We start from the raw sequence: 25,887 nt of genomic DNA, 5'->3' as shown, positions 1-25,887 counted from the left end.
AAACGAATGCACTAATAAAGCACTTCTCTACTTTAACAGACGAGCGTAGCAACCTTCATTTCTACCTCTCCAACGATTCACACACACATAACCAAAGACTTCATCCTCTGATGTGCACACTCATGGCAATCAATCAAAAGAGTTGTTGAGATACGTCAGTCTGGAGCAGCAGGAGGTGAAGAAGAGGCAGAGACCAGAGACACTGCTGCTTCTGGGTCTGCTGGTGTGGATTTCTGCTGCGTTTGATGTCGATGTGGGATTTATATAATTATGAAACAGGTTTAGAATGTGTTTTTTACCATTAGGACAGTAATAAAAACTATTTTTTATAATTATTTAAAATGAAGCAATTCTTAATCTTTGTTTAAACTAAGTCCCCACTGCAGGACTAATAAAGGGTTATCTTATCTTATCTTATCTTAAGTTTATTTTATATTTTTTTATTTGTTTGCACTTATTAAATAAAAATAAAGTGTAAATATGATTTAATTCAAATGTATTATATTAGCATAGCCCAATATCACAAATTTGCCTCAGAGAGTTTACAATCTGTACAACGTCTGACATCCTCTGTACTTGGTTCCTCCAATCGGAAGAGGAACAACTTCCCAAAATAAAACTTTAACAGGATAAATATGATGCCAGAGTGAATAAAAAAGCATAAAAATAGACCAATTAAGATAGTTATATCAAAAAAGCATGCCCCGGACCCCACAACAGAGATGACTATAAGCTGAAGAGGAGCAAAAGTTGCACAGGAATTAAGATAAATCTATTATTATTATTATTATTATTATTATTATTATTATTATTATTATTATTATTATTATTATTATTATTAAACATTATTTACTCCTCCAGTAAGTAAGACGGACCTTAGATATGACGAAGCTTTGGCTGAGCTGAGAGCCACAATGCTAACGTTATGCTAGCAGCATTCAAAGTCAGTAAAATTGCGTGGGGTTGACAAAGAGTAAATGTTAGTCAGAGTCAGTCTGTTTAACATAAAGACAAACTAGATATCCAGCCGATTCATTGTCCCCAAATCAACATCGAGATTTTCACTAAATCTTGATTAGCATAACATTAGCATAATAATTCATTTAAGACGGTTAACTGACAGACCATAAAGCAGGGTATGCTTTAGGGCGGGGCTACACAGTGATTGACAGGTCTCTACCAGAGGCCTATACGTCGTCTATACGTCACTCCTCCTCAGACCAAATATGGTCACTTCCTGTTCACTGGTTGCAAAAAGTCAAGATGGCGACGGCCGTAATCACTCAAAGGTGGCCGTAACTCGAGGCTTCATAACGTCAGTCCAGTAACCAATGGGTGACGTCGTGATGACTACGTCCACTGCTTATCTACAGTCTATGGTTAGAACTGAATACAGTTGTACAGTACAGCTGAGGCTCCACCCAGTTCAGTTTCATTCCACCTGGGTTGGCTGAGGCCCCTCCTCCTGCACTGTGGCGGCCCAGGTAATGAAGAAGTAGGTTGGCTGTGGAGAATAACCTGTAACAACCAGAGATATTTCAGCCAGGAGACAACTCTTTGTTCCCCGTGAGTAACAAGAAGTCAGAAGTCAACCTAACTGAGGTTCCTGTGAAGACGGAAGTTTGTTTTGAAAAAGAAAACATATGCATGTTCCGAGTGGAAATTGACACATGATGCCGAACCTTTGTTGGAAAACGCGCCAAAATTGGTGGAATAACTTTTGGTAGGATATCGTTGAATGAGGAGACGTTTCATGCTGAGTTACTTTTCATTCATCAATTTAGCAAAAATTGCTAATCAAACAAAACCAACCTAACAAAGTATTTCAATTAACAACAGCAGGTGCAAGCTGTGAAATATGATCACTTCTTAAGTTGAAATGGGATATGGAGGAACATGTATGATTGTAAGTTCAATATTCACCCTCCTCTGAAGCAGTTTTTTTGTTTGCTACTAGCTTCTGGGGAAAAACAGGCGTACGCAGTCATGACTCCTATTGATAATCATGCAGATAGTTGACTGATATATGATAGAGAGATGTACAATAACACTGTATATATGTCTCTCTAGTTTATCCAGGTCACCATGAGAATATGAAGAGGAAAAGACAAATCAGAGGGGACACACCAGCCTTTTAAAATCGTCTCGTATTAACAGCATGTACTTTAATTTCGTGTTTTTTTATTGCTTAATCATTGTTGTAAAAAAAGGATCAACGTGTCACTCTCACATTCCCTTTTACAAGGATTTCTTTTGAAACAAAGTCATGTGTATTGTAACAAACTAAAAAGACTTGAGTAACCTAACCTCTGTACCAATGAAAGAAAACACTGCATTAACCGATAGAGCTCCATGTATGAAATAAATAAACATGTTCAACACAAACTGGCTCCTTTTTTACTCCCTTCAAGAATAGTTGAGTTGTATTGTTTTTGTTTGTTTGTATTTTTGAACTCTGATGCAGAATGATTAAAACATGACAACAAAAATCTCCCTTGTCTGTCAAACCTTTGTGCAACCTCTAAAGTTCCTGTCAAAATATCCGCTGTCCTAAATGAAGTAACAACTCATTTCGGTAGTCATAGCAACAGTAATTCTGCTTTTTTTAACAAGTGGATCTAAACTGATTAAACATAGATTCAGCGGACATATTTAATCCTTTGATAATTGGCTGAGCTATAAGGTAAAAATAGATGAACTTTTATTGATTTGTTGCAGCAACACAAACACAGCGATGCAGATATATAGAAGAATATTAATTAATAATAAGAGGTATATTAAAAATAAAACTATAATGCATATAGAAGAAAATGAACAAAATAAAAAGCCAATGTGGAGACAAAAATGTCAAGATGAAGCGATTAATATAGAGATGTTATATATTATATATTTCTTTCTACATAATTATTACAATATTTGTCTACCATTTATATATATATATAATATATATATTTATATTTATTTAACAGCCCTTTATTAATATAGAGATGTTATATATTATTATAAATAAATAACATGTAAAATGTATAACATATATATATTCAAATAAAATAAGGATTATGATCAGTAACATAGAAACAACACAGTTTAATAAGTAAATTATGATATGAAGTATAGCATAAGGTCCAAGGTATTAATATAATATTACATATCATAATAATACTACAAATACAAAATACAGACTTCTCCCATGAGATACTGAGCAGCACATCTTTGATTTAACGGTTGTTTGACTGATTTTGAGTTAATTCAGATCAATCCTGTATTTCTTACTTTACACCAGACTGGAAATCATTAATATTTAGCTCCCTAAGAAGACGACTATTACTCCAACGGGTTATATGTTGAAACTAATTCACATGACTTATTTTGTTTATGCCTTTTCATATCTCGTTGTGTCAGAATCAGATAGAAGTGATGAACAAACCTCCCCCTCATGTCCTCTCATACTTTCACTTTCTCCCTCCTCCGGGTCTCGCAGCATAACACAACTGCTTACATAAAGAAAAGGTAATGTAACACACATTTAAATGTTTCCTCTTTGATTTCTCTGACTTACTACGTATTTAATGACACTGTCGCTGCACTGCGTCGGTTATCAAGTTTAATAACACTTTAATATAATAAGAAGGTTTATGACCTTTATGTTTTTTTGTGTATTCAATGGAAGAAATCTAATTTATTAAACACACGTCGAGTGAAGGTTAACGTCAAGCCTACTGACGGCGTTCCTGTAGAAGTAAACTTGGAGGTTAATCTTTATTTCATGCGTCACTTTTGGATACATAACTCATGAAGCTTCGTCTGACAGATTGAGAAGCTTGTTTTAAAAATAGAACGGTTGGTAACAATGATAATAATATAATATTTTAATACCACATAAAAACATACATATTCGTCTAAACTTGCGACGATAATGGAAATTCATTTCCATCGATGCCATAACTCACATGCTTTCACTTGATTAACATTTTGATTTAAACGCAGGACTTTTACTTGTAACAGAGTATTTCTACACTGTGGTTACACTATGGATACTTTATTTATAAGAACAAAATCTGGGTTCTTCCACCCAGATGTGTGTGCTTAATGTCCACTTTATTTAGTTAGCAAACCGGACAAACAAGTTAATAAAAGCAGTGTGGGTCTCAACACACAGAGAAAATGTATTAATTATTATGTTTAAGAAGTGAGAAGTCACAAGAAAAAATGATAAAGAAAACAGAGAGGAAATGTGAACATGGAGACCGGACATGATGACAGACGCACAGATAATCACAGACAGGAATGAAAAGCATGCAGGACTAAAAAAAGGATGAAAACTTCACATGGTTAGTCATTATTATGAGTTAAAAGTCATAATTATGAAATAAAGTTATAATAATGAGATAAAAAGTCATAATATTGAGATAAAAGTCTAATAATGAGTTAAAAAAGTCATAATTATGAGATGAAAAGTCATAATAATGAGCAGGAGATAGCAGATAATAATTATAAAAAGCAGTGAAGAGCTTTGTCATTGAAGTAGACAATTTCTACCAGAAGATGGCAGTAATGTCACTGTGAGATCACTGCAGTAAATACAGGAAGAAGAAGAGTTTCAGTTCTGTAATGCTTTATTTACGGCAATGAACACATGATTCATCACTTCTGCAATATTAGGGGATGTTTTGTTGTTCGGGAAGTTGTTGAATTAACTCAATCAGTAATTCCTCTCCTGGTCAGCAGGTTTTTATATTTTCCTTTATTTTCTTGATTGTTTTAATTGTAATATAAATGAGTCATGATTTTTATTAACATTATTAACCGGGAGACAACCGAGGTCGGTAAAACTTAAGAGCACCAGTCTGTATAACTAAGTACTTTTACATTGAATTTTGAGGTGCTTTCTACTTTACTTTAAGGGTAATACTACAAATACGTACAACTAAAAACTACTGAATGTAATCCACTACACATAATCTATAGTTGCAATAGACTGTTACTTTGCAGTTAAAGAGTTTAGGTACGAAACCTATATTCAGTTTATAAAGTTTACTTGAAACTTTGACAATATTGTCCTTGTTTGATTCATGCCAAAAAAGCTTATATGTTATTGACTATATAAAATATCTAACGTCAGCTACATTATTATGCAACCATAATCATAATCCCGGAGCTGGAACTGATAAATATCCTGAATATTTTTGGCACAAAACAACCACAAAGAGACACAAACCAGGAAACAGTTTCATATTTGACCTCATCAAAGACACACCGACTGAAAATTAGATGATCAGATTCACCTTTAGGACAAAATAACAACTTCATCTGAGTGAGTTCAGCTACAGGAGAGAAAAGAGAGCGTGAGTTTGACTAAAAACACGACTCAAAGTTAAAGTAGATTTCAGTGAAGTTAGTAGAGGAGGGAGGTGGAGCCATGACTGACTGTTCTTTCTGTCTGCTGTGTTTTCAGCTTCACTCAGAGACAAAATGGCTTCCAGATTAGAGGAGGATCTCTGCTGTCCGGTCTGTCATGAAGTCTTTCGAGATCCTGTTCTTCTGTCATGTAGCCACAGCTTCTGTAAAGACTGTCTGAAGAGCTGGTGGAGAGAGAAACCAACACAGGAGTGTCCAGTTTGTAAGAGAAGATCTTCAAAGGAAAAACCACCTTTAAGTCTGGCGTTAAAGAACCTGTGTGAGAGTTTCTTACAGGAGAGAGATCAGAGAGCTTCAGAGGCTCTCTGCAGTCTGCACTCTGAGAAACTCAAACTCTTCTGTCTGGACCATCAGCAGCCAGTGTGTGTCGTCTGCAGAGATTCAGAGAAACACACCAACCACAGATTCAGACCCATCGATGAAGCTGCTCAACAACACAAGAAGAAACTTCAGGAAACTCTGGAGCCCTTAAAGGAGAAGTTAAAGGTTTGTGAACAAGTTAAAGTGAAGTTTGATCAAACAGCAGAACACATGAAGGTCCAGGCCCGACGCACAGAGAGGCAGATTCAGGATCAGTTTAAGAAGCTCCACCAGTTTCTAGAGGAGGAAGAGGAGGCCAGGATGGCTGCACTGAGGGAGGAAGAGGAGCAGAAGAGTCAGATGATGAAGGAGAAGATGGAGGCTCTGAGCAGAGAGATAGCAGCTCTTTCAGACACAGTCAGAGCCACAGAGGACGAGCTGAGAGCTGAAGACGTCTCATTCCTCAACAACTACAAGGCTGCAGTGGAAAGAGTCCAGCAGCGCCCCCTGCTGGAGGATCCACAGCTGCTCTCAGGAGCTCTGATAGACGAGGCCAAACACCTGGGCAACCTGACCTTCAACATCTGGAACAAGATGAAGGACATGGTCTCCTACACTCCTCTGGTTCTGGACCCAAACACTGCTGATCCAGAACTCATCCTGTCTGAAGATCTGACCAGTGTGAGACGAGGAGAGAGACAGCAGCTTCCTGATAATCCAGAGAGGTTTGATAAATACTGCTCTGTTCTGGGCTCTGAGGGCTTTAACTCAGGGACTCACAGCTGGGATGTTGATGTTGGAGACAGTATATACTGGTTTCTGGGTGTGTTAGCAGAGTCTGTCCAGAGGAAGGGATTCATACAGTCTGGATTATGGATAATAGGGTTCTATGAAGGTAAATACTCAGCATGGTCACCACCAGGTCTACTCACTGATCTCAAAGTGCAGAAGAAGCTCCAGAGGATCAGAGTGAATCTGGACTGGAACAGAGGAAAGCTGTCGTTCTCTGATCCTGATACTAACACACACATACACACCTTCACACACACTTTCACTGAGAGGATGTTTCCATTCATTAACACTGATGATAAACTGAAGATATTACCGATGAAGATCAGTGTGACAGTGGAACAGAGCAGTTAGAGATAAAGAGGATGATTATTATCATTATGTTTATGTTTTAAAGCCTTAAAGGGTTATTATTGTTTTCATTCTCTTTTAGTTTTTTATATTGACAATCAGCTTTTTATTTCTATTGTCTACCTTTTAATACGTAACAATATATCACTTAGTTTCTCATGTTTTGGTTTGTTTAGCCGTTCTCGTCCTCGACAGCCGAGGTCAGAGACTTTATGTTGTTTTATTGTTTTCATGTTGTTCGTCCGGTCCATTCTCATGAATGTGAAATATCAGAAACTTCCATTCATTGGTTTAAGAAAAAAACCAGCATGGCTTTGAATTGCTTTTGAGACAATCATAATCATAACCGCTGCTCTTATTCTTCAAGAAACACCTTTTTTACTCTAGTTTGATCAATTCTGACTTGCTTTCAGCTTGGGGTTAATTATGAGTATGATGATATACTTTAACGTTTAATTCCATAACCTTTTAGAGTTTAAAATTAATGACGGCAAACAATTGTGTAAACATTCATTTTTGTATTAATTTGTTTCATCTTCTGCATTGCTCAGTCTTTTGAAAAAATAAATTTGACTCTTACTGCAAAAACCTGTGTTATTTTATTTGACTACTTTAATATCTCCAGTGAAATGAACAGGAAACATATTGAACTTAAATACAGTTTTAGGTACTTGAACTTGAAATAATATATAAGTATGTAAAACATTTCTGTTTAATGTAAAAATAATTATAATAAATAACAAAAAAGAATGTATACTGTATGTATGTAAAATAAATATAAGGGGAGGTAGTAGCCTATATAAATAAATTAAACTGATCACCAAGTGATGAACACATTAATGCATCAATAATTATAATCCAATAACATCAAACATTATTACACTGAAATGGGCCTTTTTGCTTAATATATATACATGTTTTACTTATGGTACTTTGACTGTAGTTTGATGCTAATACTTTTGTACTTTTACATAAGTTCCATCGCTGCAGTAAATATATAAATAGGGAGGAAATAAAAACAATCTTCAGAATATAAAAGAATCAAACATCTATCATGCGGTACTCTTGATGAAGAAGGAAACAAGAAAGGATCAAAATCAATGAGGCACAACCAGATTAAATAACAAAATGTTTCTTCCTTGGCAAAAACCTGGTGCCTACATTACCCACAATGCAACTCCACCTGTCCTGGTTGTGAGGCTGCAATACCACGTTTGACCACACTCACCGGCCGACATGTAGCAGCCGTTACAACCCAGAGGGGCGCTGTTTCGCACGTTTGAGGAAACTACGTTTCCAGTACTTGACAAAGAAAACTGATTACTAATAGCAGTGGTGGAGGAAGTATCCAGATCCTTTACTTAAGTAAAAGTAAAAATACCACAAGGTAAAAAAGATACTTCATTGCAAGTAAATGTCTTGTATTGAAAGTATAAAGTATCTATGTATAATCAGGAAAATGTACTTAAAGTAATAAAAGTAAAAGTACTCAGGGCAGAAAAATGTCCCTGTATTATTTACATATATTATATTAATAGATTTTTTAAATTTGTGTATTAATGTAAACGCAGAGTTTTCCTGTTTACTTATTTTTTAACTATTATTATTATTATTATTATTATTTTATTCTGCAGATTATTTTCTTGATTTCTATCGACTGGAACCTCAACATTATTTCAAAAATAGGAATTAATAAAAGGAAAAGCATAAAAGCTTCTCTCATTAGTGAAGCTGGAGCCATGAAATATTTTGGGCATTTCAAATGACTAAAACAATCAAATATAGTTTATTATTTAATGTATATATATTATATCAATAGATATTGTTTTACTCATGTATTAATGTAAAAGCTGAATTTAACTGTTGTAGTTGGTTGAGCTGAACTCCTTTTGAACTATTAACTAGTGATTATGTTTACAAGTAATCTGATGATTATTTCCAAGATTTCTATCGACTGCAAGCTCCAAATTATAAAAATAATTATAAATAAAATGAAAGCAAAAAAAAGGAAATATCTAAACATTAGTGAAACTGGAACCATGAAATATTTGTTTACATAACAAATGACTAAAACAATCAAGATAGCTTTATTATTTAATTTTCTGTTAATAAACTTATCAATTCATTTGACTAATCATTTCAGCTTTACTTGTACATGTTGCACGTGTGGCATTAACTGTCAGCCAGGAAATGTATTATTGGTCATACCTAATAGGGATTTATATAATATATATGGATCTATAGATTATAAGAATATGAGAGGAGTTCATAGAGAAGAGAAAACTGTTTATTATCTATTGATTTCAAGCTGTGTTGTTATTACAGTAAAGGATCTGAGTACTTCTTTCTTTATTGACTACGTGTTAAAGAAACTTACAATGGACAGAAAAATAGCATGAAAAATGTTTATTACATTTTCTTTTTGATACAGAATACACGTTTCTATATGTTGACACAGAGAACAAAACCAAATCCAGGAATCTGTGTATGAAAACCGATTGTTGTCGTTGGTTTGAGCTCAGGTCTGTGTGACGTCAGTTCAGAGGAGACGGGAAAAGGGAAGTGTATTCTGGGTATAAAAAGGGTTATTTTTTTATTTTCTTCAACAGTATTTTGTACAAAACTTGTATATTTAAAGGCTGTGATTGGTGCCGTGATGAACAATCAGCATGTTATGTTACATGACCACATTTATTTATTTATTTTCATTTCCATCTGGGTTTCAGGAGGACAAGTCGAAGCTTTTCAGCTGATTATCGTTCACAGTTTCAACCAGTCCACATTGTTTTTATTCATATATTCTTCATAACTATTTTTTTTTAAATCAAAACACAAATTTGCGCCACAGATCCATAACCGCTGGAGCAACTTTCAAACCAAAAACAAAAAAATTAGACACTGCATGTGTTGAGGTGACTACAACAAAAAGAGAAGTCAGAAGATAATAATTAATTAATTATTCAGAAATAAACTAAAAACATCAATCCATCTGTGAAAATGGTACTTCCAGTGGTGGAAGAAGTGGTATTACTTCAATTTAATATTACTTCTTCATAAGTAAAACCCATAAAATCTTACTGTTATTATGAATTACAGGATTATCAGAGATTAATTTATCTGTGAGTAAGATTGTTTGTTGCAGTTTGTCAAAGTTTTAACGATCAATAAAGTTTTTCATCTGCAGTAGCTTTATTCTTATGAAGACTTTTCTGTCTGTAATTGAGTCCTGAAACTTTATTCTTGCAGTGAGAATATTTCAACCTGTTTCATCAACGTGTTTTCAAAATGATTGTTTTTAAAATTGATTTTTACAAAATTATTCCAGTTGATTTATAATGAAAAACAGATTGAAATATTCCAACTACACTCAGCAGATGTTAACATTTTTCTATGGGAAAACTTTAAGACTCATTTCCAGACTAAAAGTTCTTACTTTTTTCCACTGAAACATCCTTTTTTTTTATAAGCATTTGTGTTTATATGACAAATAATCTGCAAAAACAATTAACAACTATTTCTGTGAGATAAACAAAGAGGATTAAAAAAAAGTACAATTAGTACCTCTGAAATGTAATGAAGTAGAAAACTGAAATACCAAAATTACAAATATCCAAAAGCTGTAATTAAATATAGCAAATTATTTTCCACCACTGGCAGTAAACTCTGACTGTAGCAGACGGGGTGTTAATTAATTAACACTTTGAAAAAACTGAATGAAAAATGGAAAATTGATGTTCATAATTAAGATATCCATTAACAACAGTGACATTGCTTCCAGTTCAACTTGTCTACATGAAGATTTGAGAGCTGCAACTAACGGTTATTGTTGATTATTTTCTCATTTGATCTATAAAATGTCAGAAAATGTTGAAAAATGTGGATCAGTGTTTCTCCAAAGTCCAGCATGACGTCATCAAATGTCTTTTATTATCCACAACTCAAAGATATTCAGTGAACCGTCACAGAGGAGGAACGAAACCAGAAGATATTCAGAAGCTGGACTCCAAGAATTTTGACTTATTTTCTTTAAAAAAAGTTTGTAAACCGATGAATCAATTATCAAAACAGTTGATCAATTTAATATCTGACAACTAATGGATTAGTTGTTGCAAATCTAGAGAATATTACTTCAAATGTTTATTTAAATCTTGTCGCTGTAATGTAATTCCTATCCTCCTGTTACTGCTTATTTTTATGTTTTATTTCTATTAAACTCTTATAAATTACATCTTTTAATGTTGCCTTGTTTTTTTTTTCACTTCTGAAAGCCTCATTATGTTTCATGTGAAGCATTTTGATTTGTACCTTTGTTTTATGGAAATTATGATGGGCAAAATGCACTTTTCTTCTGACATTTAATGACAAATCAATTAAAAAAGATAAATGTTTAATACTAACAGTTGCAGCCCGAGTCCTTTATTATTTGTCAGAAAACATGAACGTTAAACTCTAGATGTGTTGTTTGTTTTTAAGCTCATCATACAAGTCTTCTCTACTAAATAAAAGAACAGCAAATATGGGGAATCTATAAAAAACATGTTTAACTTCAGTCCAATTCTTCTTTATTCTTTTTTTAATCACTGAACAGAAACAGTGTTTACTGATAAAAACAGACTAAACTGTTAAAATTTGATTCATTTTCCTCGTGAGTTTTAACAGAACCAACCTGGCTTTTGTAAGAAACAAAACAATAAATGTAGTAAACAACATCACATGTAGCTGAAAAGCAGCCGTGTGACGAGAGCTGTCACACGTCTTCTATACGAACTACATACATTCTCATTGAGTTGGTGCAAACTGCAAACCACACGGAACGATATAGTGTCAAGGATCATTACATTTGAATTGTATTTCTCTGAGATTTCATTCATTATCATCTGGCTGGGAGTATTTCTGTTTTTGTGTCTAAAATATCATCTTGGAACAAACATTTTAACATTGAAGTTAAAAAAAGGAGCTCAGCGTCGGGTCAGTTACAGAAATCCCAAAAGATTAGTGATGAAGACAAAACTTTCTCTGGAGGGGTTTCAAAAAGACTTTGTGAATTCCTGGAGTGAGTTTGATTGAAATGACCACGCATGTGTTGTTTGAATAATTCTAGAGCTAATTAAAGAGCTTTTCAGGTGTGAATGATGTTTGCATTAAAAGGGTGAGTTGTGATGTTTTTAAGGTGTGTTTGTATGATGGTTCTTCTCCATAGTCAGTGTTTTACTACAGAAGATGGAGCAAAGCAAAGTGCTGCTGTGGACGTATTTAAGACGCCTAAAAGAATCAATATCAGTTCAACTGTACACTATATTCAAACTATATTCACCTCTTTACCTTGTTGTCTGACGGGGAACATAAGCCATCTCATCAATCTATACTCTCTTTAAAACCAGCAGACTCCTTTGACAAAAACACTCATTTTAGCGTGCAGAACACAGACGTTGCTGGTCTACTGATGCCTCCATCAGTTAGTTTGTTGGTGTTATTTTGTGACTTTGGTGAATCTGACTTAACCCTTTAAAAACACCAACGTCACACAATAACACAAACAAACTAACCGATGGAGGCAGCAGTACACCAGCAACTTTGAGCTTAAATCACTGTTTTTCTCAATGGAGTCTGGTGGCTGTGAAAATATCCTAAATACAGCGTACACTCACACTGATATTGATTCTTTTAGTTGTCTAAAATATGTCCACAGCTCCATCTACTGTAGTGAAACACTGACTATGGAGAAGTTCCTCTTACAAACACTTCTACACATCACTACTAACTTTTTAGGAAACAAAGTAAAGACATTGCTGGATCTGAAGTAATGGCAGATGAAAATAAAAAAAGGAGCAAGGATGGATAAGAGATGGATGGATCGATGTATTCAAATCAATTAAAAGTCTGTATACAATATAAAATCCGAACCAGTCAATATGATCAGACCTCGCACCAGTATGACAGATGAACACGTTATCGCCAAAAAAAAGACAAAAACTTTTTTTTTCTTCTTCCTCTTTTCCTGCATGCAAACAGAACGAAAACACACTCACACACCTTTCAAAAAACAACTGGAATGGTTCAATTGATAAAAAACAAACACCTAGCTATGTCAAATATACAGTCACAGAGGACGGGGGGGGGTCTCAACCTGCCGAGTAGAAGCCAGTAGAGGAGACAGATGTCACGATCCCATCCAGCTTACAATCACTTTGTATAAAAAACCTCAGAGTATATATTGGATACACAGAACAACTTGGTATCTTCGGATAAAAAGGGAAAAAAGAAATAAAGTAAACGAGCATATAAACAAAAGGTTTAGTGTTTTGTACGTTACAGCTTAAGAGTATAAAAGCGACAGTGCTGCCTGTGTGTGCGTGTAGGCCTGCACATCAACGTCCTCTCTCCTTGAAGTGTTTTTAAAACGACCCGTCATGTAAAATCATTTCCTGTAAATGTGACAATAAGTTCAGTGAGAGATAAAGTAACAAAAGAGAGATGTAGTGTCCTCTGTCATATTTCATGTGTAAGATGAATAAAAACAACATGGAAGTATTTCATAGTAAAGCGTCTGTTCACCAAAGTGTCAGTTAGTGTCATTGACGATAACGATGACCATGTGCTCCTCGTCCAGATTACCCACAGTCCTCTTGGCGGCCTGCAGGTACTGCTGGGAGAACACCCCGGGGGGGAAGGCGTACAGCATCGCCCCGGGCCCCCCCTCTTTGGCGCCCGGCAGGCTCACGACGCCGGCCGCCTCCTTGTTGCGCAGGTAGGTCACCAGGTGGCGAAGCAGTCGGGCCTGGAGGCCCGGCTCGGGGCCCGCGGCCTGGCGGTCGATGGGGCCCTGGAGGGCGAGCAGGACGGCGTACCCGTCGGGCCGCCCGAGCTTGACGCGCCGCGACACCTCGTCCAGTCGCGTCTGGTCCATGCGGAGCCGCTGGGCGATCTTCAGCTGGCCCGGCTGGCTCTTCAGGGTGTCCTCATCACGGCGCCGAAGAACGACGACCCCCTCCAGCATGTACAGGTTGGTGGGGAAGCTGCTGTTCTTCAGCGCGAAGAAGCCGTGCCACGATTTGGCGAGCGAGGCCTGGGCGAACTCGGACAGCGTGCCGGGAGGGGAGGAGGCGTTGTCCGTGTGGACAGCGGGGGAGACGGCGACGACGGCGGCGGCGGTGGCGGGGGCGACGGCGGCGACGACCTCGCTGTTCCGATGGTGGTGGTTGTTGAGATGCTCGCCGGACCGTTTGCTGTGGTGGCGGCTGGACGGAGGGTCGTCCTCGGTGGCGGCGGAGTGTCGCCCACCTCCGCCGTTCTCGGGGTGTGGTCTGTCGGCTCGGTGGTGGAGTCGGGGCTCGGACCCGTGCTCGGTCCGGGCTCGCGTCGGGGGAGACGGCCCCCCCGCCCTGACCTCGAACCCTCGACCTCCCCCTCTCCTTCTCCCTCTCTCGCTCCCTCTCCTCCGTCAGCCGGTCGGTCGACGCGCTCCTGCTCCTCCTCCTGCTCCTGCTCCTCCTCTCCTCCCTCTCCTTCAGCCAGCGCTCCCTGCTCCTGCTGCGGCTCCGCGCTCCCCTCCCGCTCCGCCCGAACGCCTCCACGCCGCCCGTCCTCCTCTCCAGGCTGCGGGTCGGGCTGGCCGGGTACTCCCTCTCCAGCAGCGCCCGCTCCCTCTGGGTGAGGAGGCTGTGGGAGGCCGGCGGCGCGGGGGCGAGCGGTCCCTGGCTCCCCTCAGCTCTCGCTCCAGGCTGCGATGGCGGCTGTAGGCCTCCCCGAGGAGGTCGTAGTGGGAGGGGGCGACCACGGGGGCTGGTAGCCGGGGGGAACGCCCGAGTGGGGCTCTCCTCCACTTTGGCAAAGTCCACCCTCAGGCGCCGCTCTGGACCCCCAAAGGGAACCCCCTCATCTGGGTGCAGGCGGCCTGGGAGGCGTCCAGACTCTCGTACTGAATGTACGCAAAGCTGTCCCCCTTCACATAGTCGATATTCCTGATGCTCCCAAAGCGATCGAACTCCCGAGCCAAAGCGGCGAGCGAGTTCCCCGGCCCGAGCCCGCCCACCCACAGCCGCGTGGTGGGGTTGGCCTTCCCGTAGCCGATCTTGATGGGGTTGCCTCCCATCAGGCGGCCCTGCATGGCCACCTTGGCTCGGTGCGCCATGTCCAGATTCTGAAACTTCACAAAAGCGTACGCGCCGCCTTGCCCACGAGCCGGCCGTTTGATCACCACGTCCTCGATGACGCCGTACTTATCGAACCCCCGTCGCAGCTCCGCCTCCGTCACGTTGCCGTCCAAGTTCCCGATGAACAAGTTGCTGGTCGCCCTCTGATCGTCCTCCGGCTTCAGATCCTCCACCACCGGCATGGGGGGGAACCCGTACGGTCGACCCCGCTCATCCAGCATCCCGTAGTAGTCCAGCAGCCGCTCTCGCTCCCTGCTCAGCCCCTCCAGAGCGTAGTGCCGAGCCCGGATGTCCCTGATGTTGCTCCCTCCGGGCGGAGACAACGACCGCTGCCTGTACGCGTACCCAGCATGCAACGCGGGCAGGAACCCGGCATCGGGCGGCGTCACGCTCCTCCTCCTCACGTACATGGGCTCTATCTTCAGCTGCCGGTCTCCCAGCAGCAGCCTGGAGGACTTGGCGTGCCGCGCCTCCTTGGCGTCCTCGGGGTGCCTGAAGTTGACGTAGGCCACGCGGCCCAGCTCGGGCGTGTGAGACAACTTCACGCTGACGTCGCCGAACTTCTTGAACTCGTGGAACAGCGCGTCCTCCACGTCCTCGTCCGACACCTGAGAGCCCAGGTTGCTGATGAGCAGCGTCTTGTACTCCAGGGTGCCGGGGCGAGGAGGAGGAGGAGGAGGAAGAGGAAGAGGAGGAGGTGGAGGAGGAGGCTCTGTGGTGGTGGTGCGCAGCGGCGGCCTGTGGAGGAGCTCCTGGTGGTGGTGGTGGTGGTGGTGGTGCTGGTGGTGGAGCTTCTCACGCTCCCGGCTGCGGCTGCGGCGGTGGTGGTAGCTCCTGCTCTCCGCCAGCAGGAGAGCCAGAGGAGGAGGAGGAGGAGGAGGAGGAGGAAGAGGAGGAGGGTGGAGGAGCTCCTCTCTGCGCTCACGCTCCCTGACCCGTTTGGCGGAGGCCCTGGACGGACTGGCCTCCCGCCCGGCCTGCCTCTTCATCCTGGAGGAGGATGGAGGAGGAGGAGGAAGAGGAGGAGGAGGAAGAGGAGGAGGTGATATCAGATCAAACCTTCACTCGTGGTGTCAGCGGTGCAGACGTGGCCGCAGGCGGCTTCCGTAACGTTGGATATTCGCGCACACGTCCGAATGAAAGCGTGAACGCGCTCAGGAACATCAGCCTCGGAGCGTCCGCGTCTGCGCCGCCATCTTGGACAATAGGAATGTGCGCTCTCTCTCTCTCTCTCTCAGGGGGCGGGGCCTGCTGCGATGACGCGGCTGACGTCAGGACGCGACATAAAAACGCGACGGACGGACGACGTCGTGACGCGAATGACGGAGGACGTCGTGACGCGACTGACGGACGACGTCATGACGTTACATAAAGACAATGCCTTTGTTGAGTCGTTTAAAAAATATATATTATTATTATTATTATTATTATTATTATTATTATTATTATTGTTATTATTATTATTATTATATTACTATTTTTGTTTTTTAAAATGCATTTATTTTATTACTTATGTGAAAAGTAGAGTCGTTTAAAAAATATATATTATTATTATTATTGTTATTATTATTATTATCATTTTTATTATTATTATTATTATTATATTACTAATTTTGTTTTTAAAAAAATGAAATTTTGACAGAAAACGTGTTTTAAATGTCAACTTTTTAAAATGCCTTTATTTTATTACTTATGTGAAAAGTAGTCGTTTAAAAATATATATCATTATTATTATTATTATATGACTATTTTTGTTTTTTAATAAATAAGATTTTGACTTTTATATTATTATTATTATTATTATTGTTATTATTATTATTGTTATTATTATTATTATTATATTACTATTTTTGTTTTTTAAAATGCCTTTATTTTATTACTTATGTGAAAAGTAGAGTCGTTTAAAAAATATATATTATTATTATTATTGTTATTATTATTATTATCATTTTTATTATTATTATTATTATTATATTACTAATTTTGTTTTTAAAAAAATGAAATTTTGACAGAAAACGTGTTTTAAATGTCAACTTTTTAAAATGCCTTTATTTTATTACTTATGTGAAAAGTAGTCGTTTAAAAATATATATCATTATTATTATTATTATATGACTATTTTTGTTTTTTAATAAATAAGATTTTGACTTTTATATTATTATTATTATTATTATTATTATTATTATTGTTATTATTATTATTATATTACTATTTTTGTTTTTTAAAATGCCTTTATTTTATTACTTATGTGAAAAGTAGAGTCGTTTAAAAAATATATATTATTATTATTATTATCATATTACTATTTTTGTTTTTTAATAAATAAGACTTTGACTTGATTTTATAAATATATAGTTTTAAATGTCAACTTTTTAAAATGCATTTATTTTATTACTTATGTGAAATGTAGAGTCGTTTAAAAAATATATATTATCATATTAATATTTTTATTTAATTATATTTTTGGGGTTTTAAATGTCAACTTTTGAAAATGAATTTATTTTATTACTTTAGAATCGTTTAAGAATATATTATTATTATTATATTAATATTTTAGTCTTTTAATAAATAAGATTTTGACAGAAAACGTGTTTTGTTTTTATAAATATATAGTTTTAAATGTCAACTTTTTAAAATGCCTTTATTTTATTACTTTACTTTAGTGAAAAGTAGTAGTTTAAAAAAAAAATATTATTATCATATTAATATTTTTATTTAATTATTATATATTTTTTGGACAGAAAACCTGTTTTGTTTTTATAAATATATTGTTTTAAATGTCAACTTTTTAAAATGCATTTATTTTATTACTTTCCTTATATGAAAAGTAAAGTCGTTTATTATTATATTAATATTTTATTTAATTATTATATATTTTTTGTTTTTTAAGAAAATACGATTTTGACAGAAAACATGTATCGTTTTTATAAATATATAGTTTTAAATGTCAACTTTTATAACCATAATAAATGCAAAAGGTCTCAAAGGATTATTTTTGAAACAATACATGAAAAAACAAAAGAAGAAAGCTATCAGGATTATGATTATCTACATTGCCTGAAATCCTCATTTTCATTAAAATATTCTTGCACCCTTTTTTTCTTGTTTTTCCTTCAGGGTTTTGTATGACACCGCTCTAAACAAATACAGTTGGAAACAAAATTATAACAATAAGAAAACATCAAATGTTCTCCTGACCAAAGGATGTCAGTTCACGAAGATGGTGACAACAACTCACATGACAAGAAACATTTCATTATCACAATAAAAACAAAACAACCAGTGGGTGGAGAAGTATTTAGTTGGTACTCGTAAAAGTACTACATTCAAAGTAGTACAAGTATTATCAGCAAAAGCATCAAAATAAGTCAATATGCAGAATGATACCTGTCGGTGTTAATAATGGATGGAGGGATACTCGATTTTTTATTGTATTATTAGTACTTTTGTATTTATGTTCAAGCAGCTGGATCTACTTATTTTGAACAATGTATTGGTTGTCAAAATCAGATCATATGGTTTGTACGTAAATATTAATCTGTTAAGAAACTAGTCAAACTAGTCAGTAAAGTATCTTACAATTGTACCTAAGTATAGTAATTGAGTAAATATACTTTACACCACTGTGAATATTGAAAATATTAAATATTGTTCATAACAAGTTTGTGGCCCATTAAGCTTTTATTTATTATAATGCAATTTTTGCTCTAAAAAGAATTCCTTATTGTTGATATTAAATATGTTTATGCAGAAAATGATTTAAGGTAGTTCAAAGCTATTAGGAATAATTATTTTAGACAATATTGTATTCAATTAAATTCAAGTGCTAACACATGTAATTACAACTTGTCACTTAACTGAAATGTTTAATGAGATGTTTAATGAGATGTTTAATGAAATGATACGATCCTCTACACCACATGGGCTTTTTTTTTTCATATTTTAATGAAAAAGTATAATAGTACAGTTTTAACAAATAAAGGGGCTTTACATTTAAAAAAAAAAAGTGTGTAAATGTGAAACAGCATATTTTAAGTTTTCATTTAACCGTTTCAAGTCAAGACAAACCTGTCATTGTGTTTCAAACAATAAAATATGTATCCTCCCTTCTGAACAACATAATCGTGTGTGTGTGTGTGTGTGTCACCCGTCACTGCAATATGTGGAACAAAATACATATAGTGATATTTCCCTCCATGTTCAAAAACCATAAATATTCTTGCAACAGCTGAACCCAAACATTTTGAATTTCTTTCTTTATTTTATTCATTGTAAATTTGAATCAATCCTATTATCCAATTCCTGATTGGATCACGCTGCAAGTGATCGACCGGCGCTGCTCAGAGGAGGAAAGTCGGACAGCAGCAGAGCCGAGGAGGATTCCACAAGTTACGTAACGTTCACAACACTCACGTGAGCACAACAGAAACCATCAGATTTAAAAACAAAGACCCCCAAAACCATAATCACCTATTAGAAACGGTAAATCTTGAATAAATATCTTACCATAATATTTCTGAGAGAAGGATTGATGCACCTTCTCGTGTCAAAGATTACTTCAATGTTCTTTAACATAAGTCACCCACACTCAGAGGCCTCGGGGACGGGTTCATTTTTGTGCACAAATATGAAAGTAATTAAGAGCCGGTACAAAAAGATCACGTAACTTGATTAAAATCCCTCCTCGTTTCACCATGATTAACTAAATAAATTCATCCTTTTTGGAACATTAAAATGCATCTTGATCAGACCACATTCATTCTACTTAATCAATAATCACTTCTAAAAAGCCATTTTTACAGAGTGGCTTTCATGTGACGCCGGTTTTTTTTGCTTTATTTTATTAGCATTATTATTATTTAATTGTTTTTTTATTGTACTGATTTAATCAGGTTTTAATTTGTAACTAAGTCCACCTTGCTGTATTTGGGCCTCACTGTTGATCTTTCTTTTGTTAGATTACTCAGCTTTGAAGGCTCTTTTTTTTTAAAAAGGTGCTATATCAATAAAGTTGTTATTATTACTTGCTGGCCTATGACATCATACTTTCCAGTCGTGCACGCTAGCTTTGTCCACAACGTCTGAATACATTTCACAAACAGTTGTATTATAAGTTTGTTGTAAAACATCTGTTTGAACTGAATATTTATCCCGTTTTAGCAGAGCACCGCCGCTGCTTCCTGGTGTTTTCTTTTTAAACGATTGTGATTGGTTTAAAGAAACAGAGACAAGCCAGAGCGTTCCTCCCACCCCTGAACCAGAATGAGAATATGTGGCGACAGAGCTTTCTTTCATTTTTAGCTGTCCCAAAGTCGTCTTCATAAACTTCTCATGTAGCTCCTGCTTTTAATTAATGCACTCATTATTTGCTGCTTGTCTTAAAAATGACAATTTTGAGAATTCAGGCACATTTCCATAAAAGTTTAACTGGTTGTGGATTATTGGACGGGACACACGGTTTCAAAAAGAGTTGAAATGAAACAGAAAACAAGAAGTTAAGTATCTTTAAAAAAATAAATAATGGCACAGTTTGTTTGACTATGACTCTCGGTAGAAATATGGGTGACTATGTTAACTATAAATTGAAACAAAAATACTGATGTTTAAGATCTGAACTCAGGCCTTTAAGGGTGGGTTCACATTATTTTTCTCCAAGTCTATCTTTATACAACACACACACGTATATCAAAAGTTATTTGGTCGCTGTAATCATTTCACCACTTCATACACAACACCAAGAATATGATTCAAAGGACAATTTAGTTCTCATTATTGTAAAAATGTGCTCTATTGTTCAGCTTGTAAGAGTAATTAACATCGCTCACATTAGAGAGGGAATTATGGGGGTTCTGCATAGATTGACAGCAGGAATCGCAGCGACTGTTAATTTATTTTGATGCACAAAATATGTCGTTGTTGTTGTTTTAAGATAGACTTGAAAAAAAGAAAAAGTGAGCCTTTCCTTCAAGTTTAAGTTGAACAACCTCGTGTTCACTTATCCTCCTCGACGGGACGTCACAGAAAACCAGAGAGTGAAGTTGAGAGGAGATTAAATAAAGTTCTTCGAAACATGACCACTTTCCCAAAAAGCATATTGGCGTTAATATCTGGTGGGCGTTGGCTGGAGGAGTGAAGGCGGGTTTGTGAAGCAGGAAGCCGTTCACACTCGAGCTGTCACTTTAACCTCCAACTGCTCATCGATCAAAGACTCCCCTTAAGTTCTAAAGACATTTGTTTGTACCGACATCGTTGGCGAATCAGCCGACGTACTGTGAAACCGTATTGACGACATAAGCAGAAAACCCAATGCTCGTATTTCCCCTTTAATGAGTTCATTCTTGACACTTGATTTGATTTAGAAGTATAATAAAGGACTTACACCGATATCTATTCTCCTGAGGCAGTGTAGGATTACCAGATGAGCGCAACACCTCCCAAAAAAAAAAAAAAAACCACACTGAGACAAACTCTTCCTCTTCCTCTCCTGGTCCTCCTCTTCCTCGATAGCGGTCTGGTCCAATTCAAGTCCAAAGTTGTGTGGTTGTGATTTTGGTCCCTCGTCACAGATCTGTCCGTGCTTTGGCGGCTGCGGGGGCGTACTTGGGCATGAGCTCTGTGATTTTGCGGATGAAGTCGGACTTTTCGGCGCAGCCCTTGCAGGACTCGCCCCACTCCTCCAGGATCTTCTTCAGGTCCTTCACCTTCAGCTTCTTCAGGTCCACCGTGGTGAGGTCCAGCTGTTTGTCTGCACAGGAAACACAAGACACTGAGTTATGACCTGGCTTCTGTAATCCCTTTAAAAGAAAGTCACCCAGTGGAGTTTTTACCCTTTTGTTTGTCTCAAGAAACACAAGTTGTGAATGTTTTATGAAAAAGGAAATGCCTTTGTTGCACCTCACCTTCTCATCACCTTCCTTTTTAAAACACGGTGCTTTGCAAGTGTCAGCAGTCAAATTGAATGTCCTAACATCCAGCTCAGCTTGTATAAACTCGCTCTAATTATTATCCTGCATTCATAAATGCATTTGGAGGAATACCAGATTTAGATTTAAATTGGTGGTGGCATAATTAAACGTTACTTGATGTTGATATAGCACACTGATTAACGAAAAAAGTTTTTTGAAATACCTTTTTTATGGCTCAAAAATGGTGCCAGCCCCTGTGCTAGCACTTAATTAGGTCTTGTTTTTAAAATGAAATGAAATATACGTCTCTAAGTACTTTTTAATGTTAAGATGTCGAGAGAATTGTTTTGTCACATTCCTCTTGATGCAAACACAAAACAAAATGCACATTCTTTTTGTTTCGTGGTGCATTTCTTTGTGCAACCGTTTGTTGCATAATGACGGTAAATTATCCTTAAATCAAGCTCCCTTTGGACAATAAATAATGTAATGTTTGTGATTCTTATAGTTTGGAGAGATGCAACATCTGACCGTGAGCGCTCCAGTGAAATATAGAACTTTTGTTCTCACCGTATTTCAGTTCACAGATCTGACTGTCCTTCTTCTTGAGTTTCTCACAGATCTTCTCCACCGGGACGTGGTAGCTGAGGGGCTTGGACACCTCGTTGATGATCTTGGTGGCGGCGTCACTCGTCGCCCCGATGTAGTAACACTAGATCATGTGAAATGGTAAGGAATGAAAAAAAGTTTTTACATTACATTACATTACAGTCATTTAGCAGACGCTTTTATCCAAAGCGACTTACAGTCAGTAGTATATTACATATCATTCACCCATTCACACACTGATGACAGGCTACCATCAAGGTGCCACCATCAGACTCTAACTAACATTCATCATCCAGTCCACACCGATGGCAAGCCTTCAGGAGCAACTTGGGGTTAAGTGTCTTGCCCAAGGACACATCGACTGCCGAAGCCGGGTATCGAACCACCGACCCTCTGATTGGAGAACTACCTTGCTCTCCACTACGCCACAGGGTTAACCACGTATAAAGGGGCTCCAGTGGTTTTCAGTTTACCTTCGTTTCATTGGCTCACTAACTCTCCAGAACCGAAGAACATGAACACAAGCTGATATGACGCCCACAGCTTCCACCTGGTTCACTACTGCGACTAGAAACTAAAGATTTAGTGGCTTCATTAAAGAGCCCAATGTCACTGCAGCGGTCCATCCCCACTACGTTCTAACGTTCTGCCAGCAGGAAGAAATGATCACAAACAATCGGAAAAAATCGTATAAAAGTGAGGATCAGATCATAAACTCTGACTTTAAGAAGGACCAAAAAACCCTGCACACTTAAATTAAATTAATGAAATTTACCTGATGATCGTGTGAAGATATTTGATATTGTAAAAAATATTTAATTATAATAATAATAATATATAATAATAATAATAATATCTACGGTGTGAGTTTTGTTTTTTTTACTCTTTCACAGCTCTAAACACCCAAAGAAATAACGACTTGGATAATACTTTTTACTCCAACAAAGCATGAACATTTGATATCACCAGATCAGCAGTTGCTGTCAAGGATGAATATCAAAACATTTAACTCAAATTCGCAGTTTTGTCCTGAAACAAATAAGAAATAGATCTGATTAACATGAATAATTATATTTTAACCATCCCTCTATCCACATCTTAAGCCCAAAACATTCTGTAGTTTACTTACAAAGCGGTTTTCTTTGCCTTTAGCATCTTTGCAGGTCTTTACGATGGCCTTCTCTATATCCGCACTATTGAAGTTTACGTTGTTGTCCTCTAGCGACTGGTAGAACTTCCCGAGGAAAGTCATACAAACTGAAACAAAAGAGGAAAATGTGTTTTAAACAACATCACTGAGGCAGCTATTGCAGGTGGAAAAATTACCTAATAGGCAGGAATAACAAAGACATCCACCTGAAGCAAACTACGTAAAGATACTTAGATGGGCGTTCATTTCCTGTCCTAAATAAATGCTCTGCTTTTTTACAGCAAATACAAACACTTTTCTGCAGAATGACAAACAAACAATATCTACAAATGACCACCTACTTTAAACAAACATTGATATCTGAGGCAGTCACCAAAATGGGTTTGAAACGAGGATGTTAAGTCAATATGATGCCTTGAGATCAAACAATTAGGCAAATACTTGATAAGTCAATCATACAATTAATCGGCAGCTATTTCAATAGTCAATAACATATTTCAATTTATTTTTTCCAGGTAAAAGAAACTAGTTCTATCTGCTAACGAGAGAGAATTTGACACTTTTTCTTGTCATATATGAGAAACCTTTAAAGTTTGGGCGTTTTGCATTGCAGGACTGTAAACTAGCCCTTCAGGAGAAGCTTTACTGAGTTTAATGTCCAAACAGACGAGTAGGTCTTCAAACTTACTCCACTATTTAATGCGTCTAATGTTACATATTTAACCAATGTTTAGGGTGTAAGGACAGAGGAGGTGAGGAGGTGAGGACAGAGGATGTGAGGACAGAGGAGGTGAGGGTGTAAGGACAGAGGAGGTGAGGACAGAGGAGGTGAGGACAGAGGATGTAAGGACAGAGGATGTAAGGACAGAGGATGTAAGGACAGAGGACAGAGGAGGTGAGGACAGAGGATGTAAGGACAGAGGAGGTGAGGACAGAGGATGTAAGGACAGAGGACAGAGAAGGTGAGGACAGAGGATGTGAGGACAGAGGAGGTGAGGACAGAGGACAGAGGAGGTGAGGACAGAGGATGTAAGGACAGAGGAGGTGAGGACAGAGGATGTAAGGACAGAGGACAGAGGATAGAGGAGGTGAGGACAGAGGATGTGAGGACAGAGGATGTAAGGACAGAGGAGGTGAGGACAGAGGAGGTGAAGACAGAGGAGGTGAGGACGTGAGGATAGAGGAGGTGAGGACAGAGGATGTGAGGACAGAGGATGTAAGGACAGAGGAGGTGAGGACAGAGGATGTGAGGACAGAGGAGGTGAGGACAGAGGAGGTGAGGACAGAGGATGTAAGGACAGAGGAGGTGAGGACAGAGGATGTAAGGACAGAGGAGGTGAGGACAGAGGACATTTACAGACAAAGAGGACATAATCATACATATAATCACATAAACATACATATAATCACATTATTATGACGTCATCAGCACTGTAGTTGGGGTTTCCATCACGGTCAATTAAAATTGTAATAATTATTATAAATTTTAATTATGAACTATATAATTTTTTTAAATACTCTCTGGACATCTGTGAGCATCACACACATGTAAACAAAGCACCCTCCATCAGCAGCAGCAGCTCTGTCACTGTTCTTCTTTGTCTGTTTTAAATAAAGTTTTTTATTCAAACAGGAGCTAGCTTAGCTGATGCTAACAGGAGCTAGCTCAACCTACCGTCACACTCCCCGTCCCTCAGGGCCTCACCGGGACCGGGGACCAGGGCCAGCGCCAGAGCCACCGACAGCACCGACAACATGTTCGGTTCTTGTTTCAAACCCGCTGCTGGGAATCGAACGCACGGCTCCGTCTCTGTGTGTGTGCGTGTGCTCTGCAGACGCCGGTACACTCAATGTACTTCCGGTGCCGCGTCACTACTGTGTCAGGCGCCTCTGATTGGTCGAGAGCGGCGGGCACTTCCTGGAGCCCTCCACGCATTCTCCTCTGATTGGACGAGAGCAGCGAGTCCAGTTGGCGGCGTCTGATTGGGCCGCGACCGCCACGTGGTCTAACACAGCGTTCACACGTAGGAGAAGTTTGTTTCCTTCTTTTTTATTAAAGAATTAAAATAAACTGATGATTGCAGATCAAATAAATGCGTTAAAATGGATGAATACATAAATTATATCTATATATCTTTATCTATATATATCTTTATCTATATATATATATATATATATATATATATATATATATATATATATATATATATAT

At 38.2% G+C, this 25,887-nt stretch overlaps 3 protein-coding genes across 3 annotated transcripts; 1 reads left to right on the top strand and 2 right to left on the bottom strand.

The window, feature by feature from the left end:
• Nucleotides 1–3,461: 3,461 nt before the first annotated feature.
• Nucleotides 3,462–7,432, top strand: LOC129105324 (nuclear factor 7, ovary-like). The gene is made up of 2 exons (XM_054616272.1): nucleotides 3,462–3,510; nucleotides 5,456–7,432. Exon 2 carries the CDS (start codon nucleotides 5,473–5,475, stop codon nucleotides 6,859–6,861), a length of 1,389 nt encoding a protein of 462 aa, XP_054472247.1. The 5' UTR covers nucleotides 3,462–3,510; nucleotides 5,456–5,472; the 3' UTR covers nucleotides 6,862–7,432.
• A 2,577-nt stretch (nucleotides 7,433–10,009) lies between these two features.
• rbm15b (RNA binding motif protein 15B) lies at nucleotides 10,010–16,223 on the bottom strand. The gene is given in 6 exon segments (XM_054616273.1): nucleotides 10,010–14,113; nucleotides 14,146–14,189; nucleotides 14,192–14,540; nucleotides 14,543–14,636; nucleotides 14,638–14,722; nucleotides 14,725–16,223. Coding segments are annotated over 6 exon segments (2,541 nt in total). The 5' UTR covers nucleotides 16,001–16,223; the 3' UTR covers nucleotides 10,010–13,420.
• Nucleotides 16,224–21,318: 5,095 nt separating this feature from the next.
• On the bottom strand, nucleotides 21,319–25,536 carry manf (mesencephalic astrocyte-derived neurotrophic factor). Its single transcript, XM_054617709.1, has 4 exons — nucleotides 25,351–25,536; nucleotides 23,655–23,782; nucleotides 22,487–22,628; nucleotides 21,319–21,756 (listed from the first exon to the last, which is right to left on the bottom strand). Exons 1-4 carry the CDS (start codon nucleotides 25,430–25,432, stop codon nucleotides 21,572–21,574), a joined length of 537 nt encoding a protein of 178 aa, XP_054473684.1. The 5' UTR covers nucleotides 25,433–25,536; the 3' UTR covers nucleotides 21,319–21,571.
• Nucleotides 25,537–25,887: the final 351 nt, after the last annotated feature.

This window comes from Anoplopoma fimbria, chromosome 17 (assembly GCF_027596085.1).
Source record: "Anoplopoma fimbria isolate UVic2021 breed Golden Eagle Sablefish chromosome 17, Afim_UVic_2022, whole genome shotgun sequence".
Lineage (NCBI taxonomy): Eukaryota > Metazoa > Chordata > Actinopteri > Perciformes > Anoplopomatidae > Anoplopoma > Anoplopoma fimbria.
Note: the sequence above shows the minus strand (reverse complement) of the source record. Positions and strands in the feature narration are given on the sequence as shown.

Excerpts from the sequence above, each read along its gene's own strand:
- manf (XM_054617709.1), bottom strand. The coding sequence starts at position 25,432 with ATGTTGTCGGTGCTGTCGGTGGCTCTGGCGCTGGCCCTGGTCCCCGGT. Across the intron at positions 22,629-23,654 it reads AAGGCAAAGAAAACCGCTTT|TGTTACTACATCGGGGCGAC; the intron begins GTAAGTAAACTA and ends CACATGATCTAG. Across the intron at positions 21,757-22,486 it reads GATCTGTGAACTGAAATACG|ACAAACAGCTGGACCTCACC; the intron begins GTGAGAACAAAA and ends TTTCCTGTGCAG.
- LOC129105324 (XM_054616272.1), top strand. The coding sequence starts at position 5,473 with ATGGCTTCCAGATTAGAGGAGGATCTCTGCTGTCCGGTCTGTCATGAA.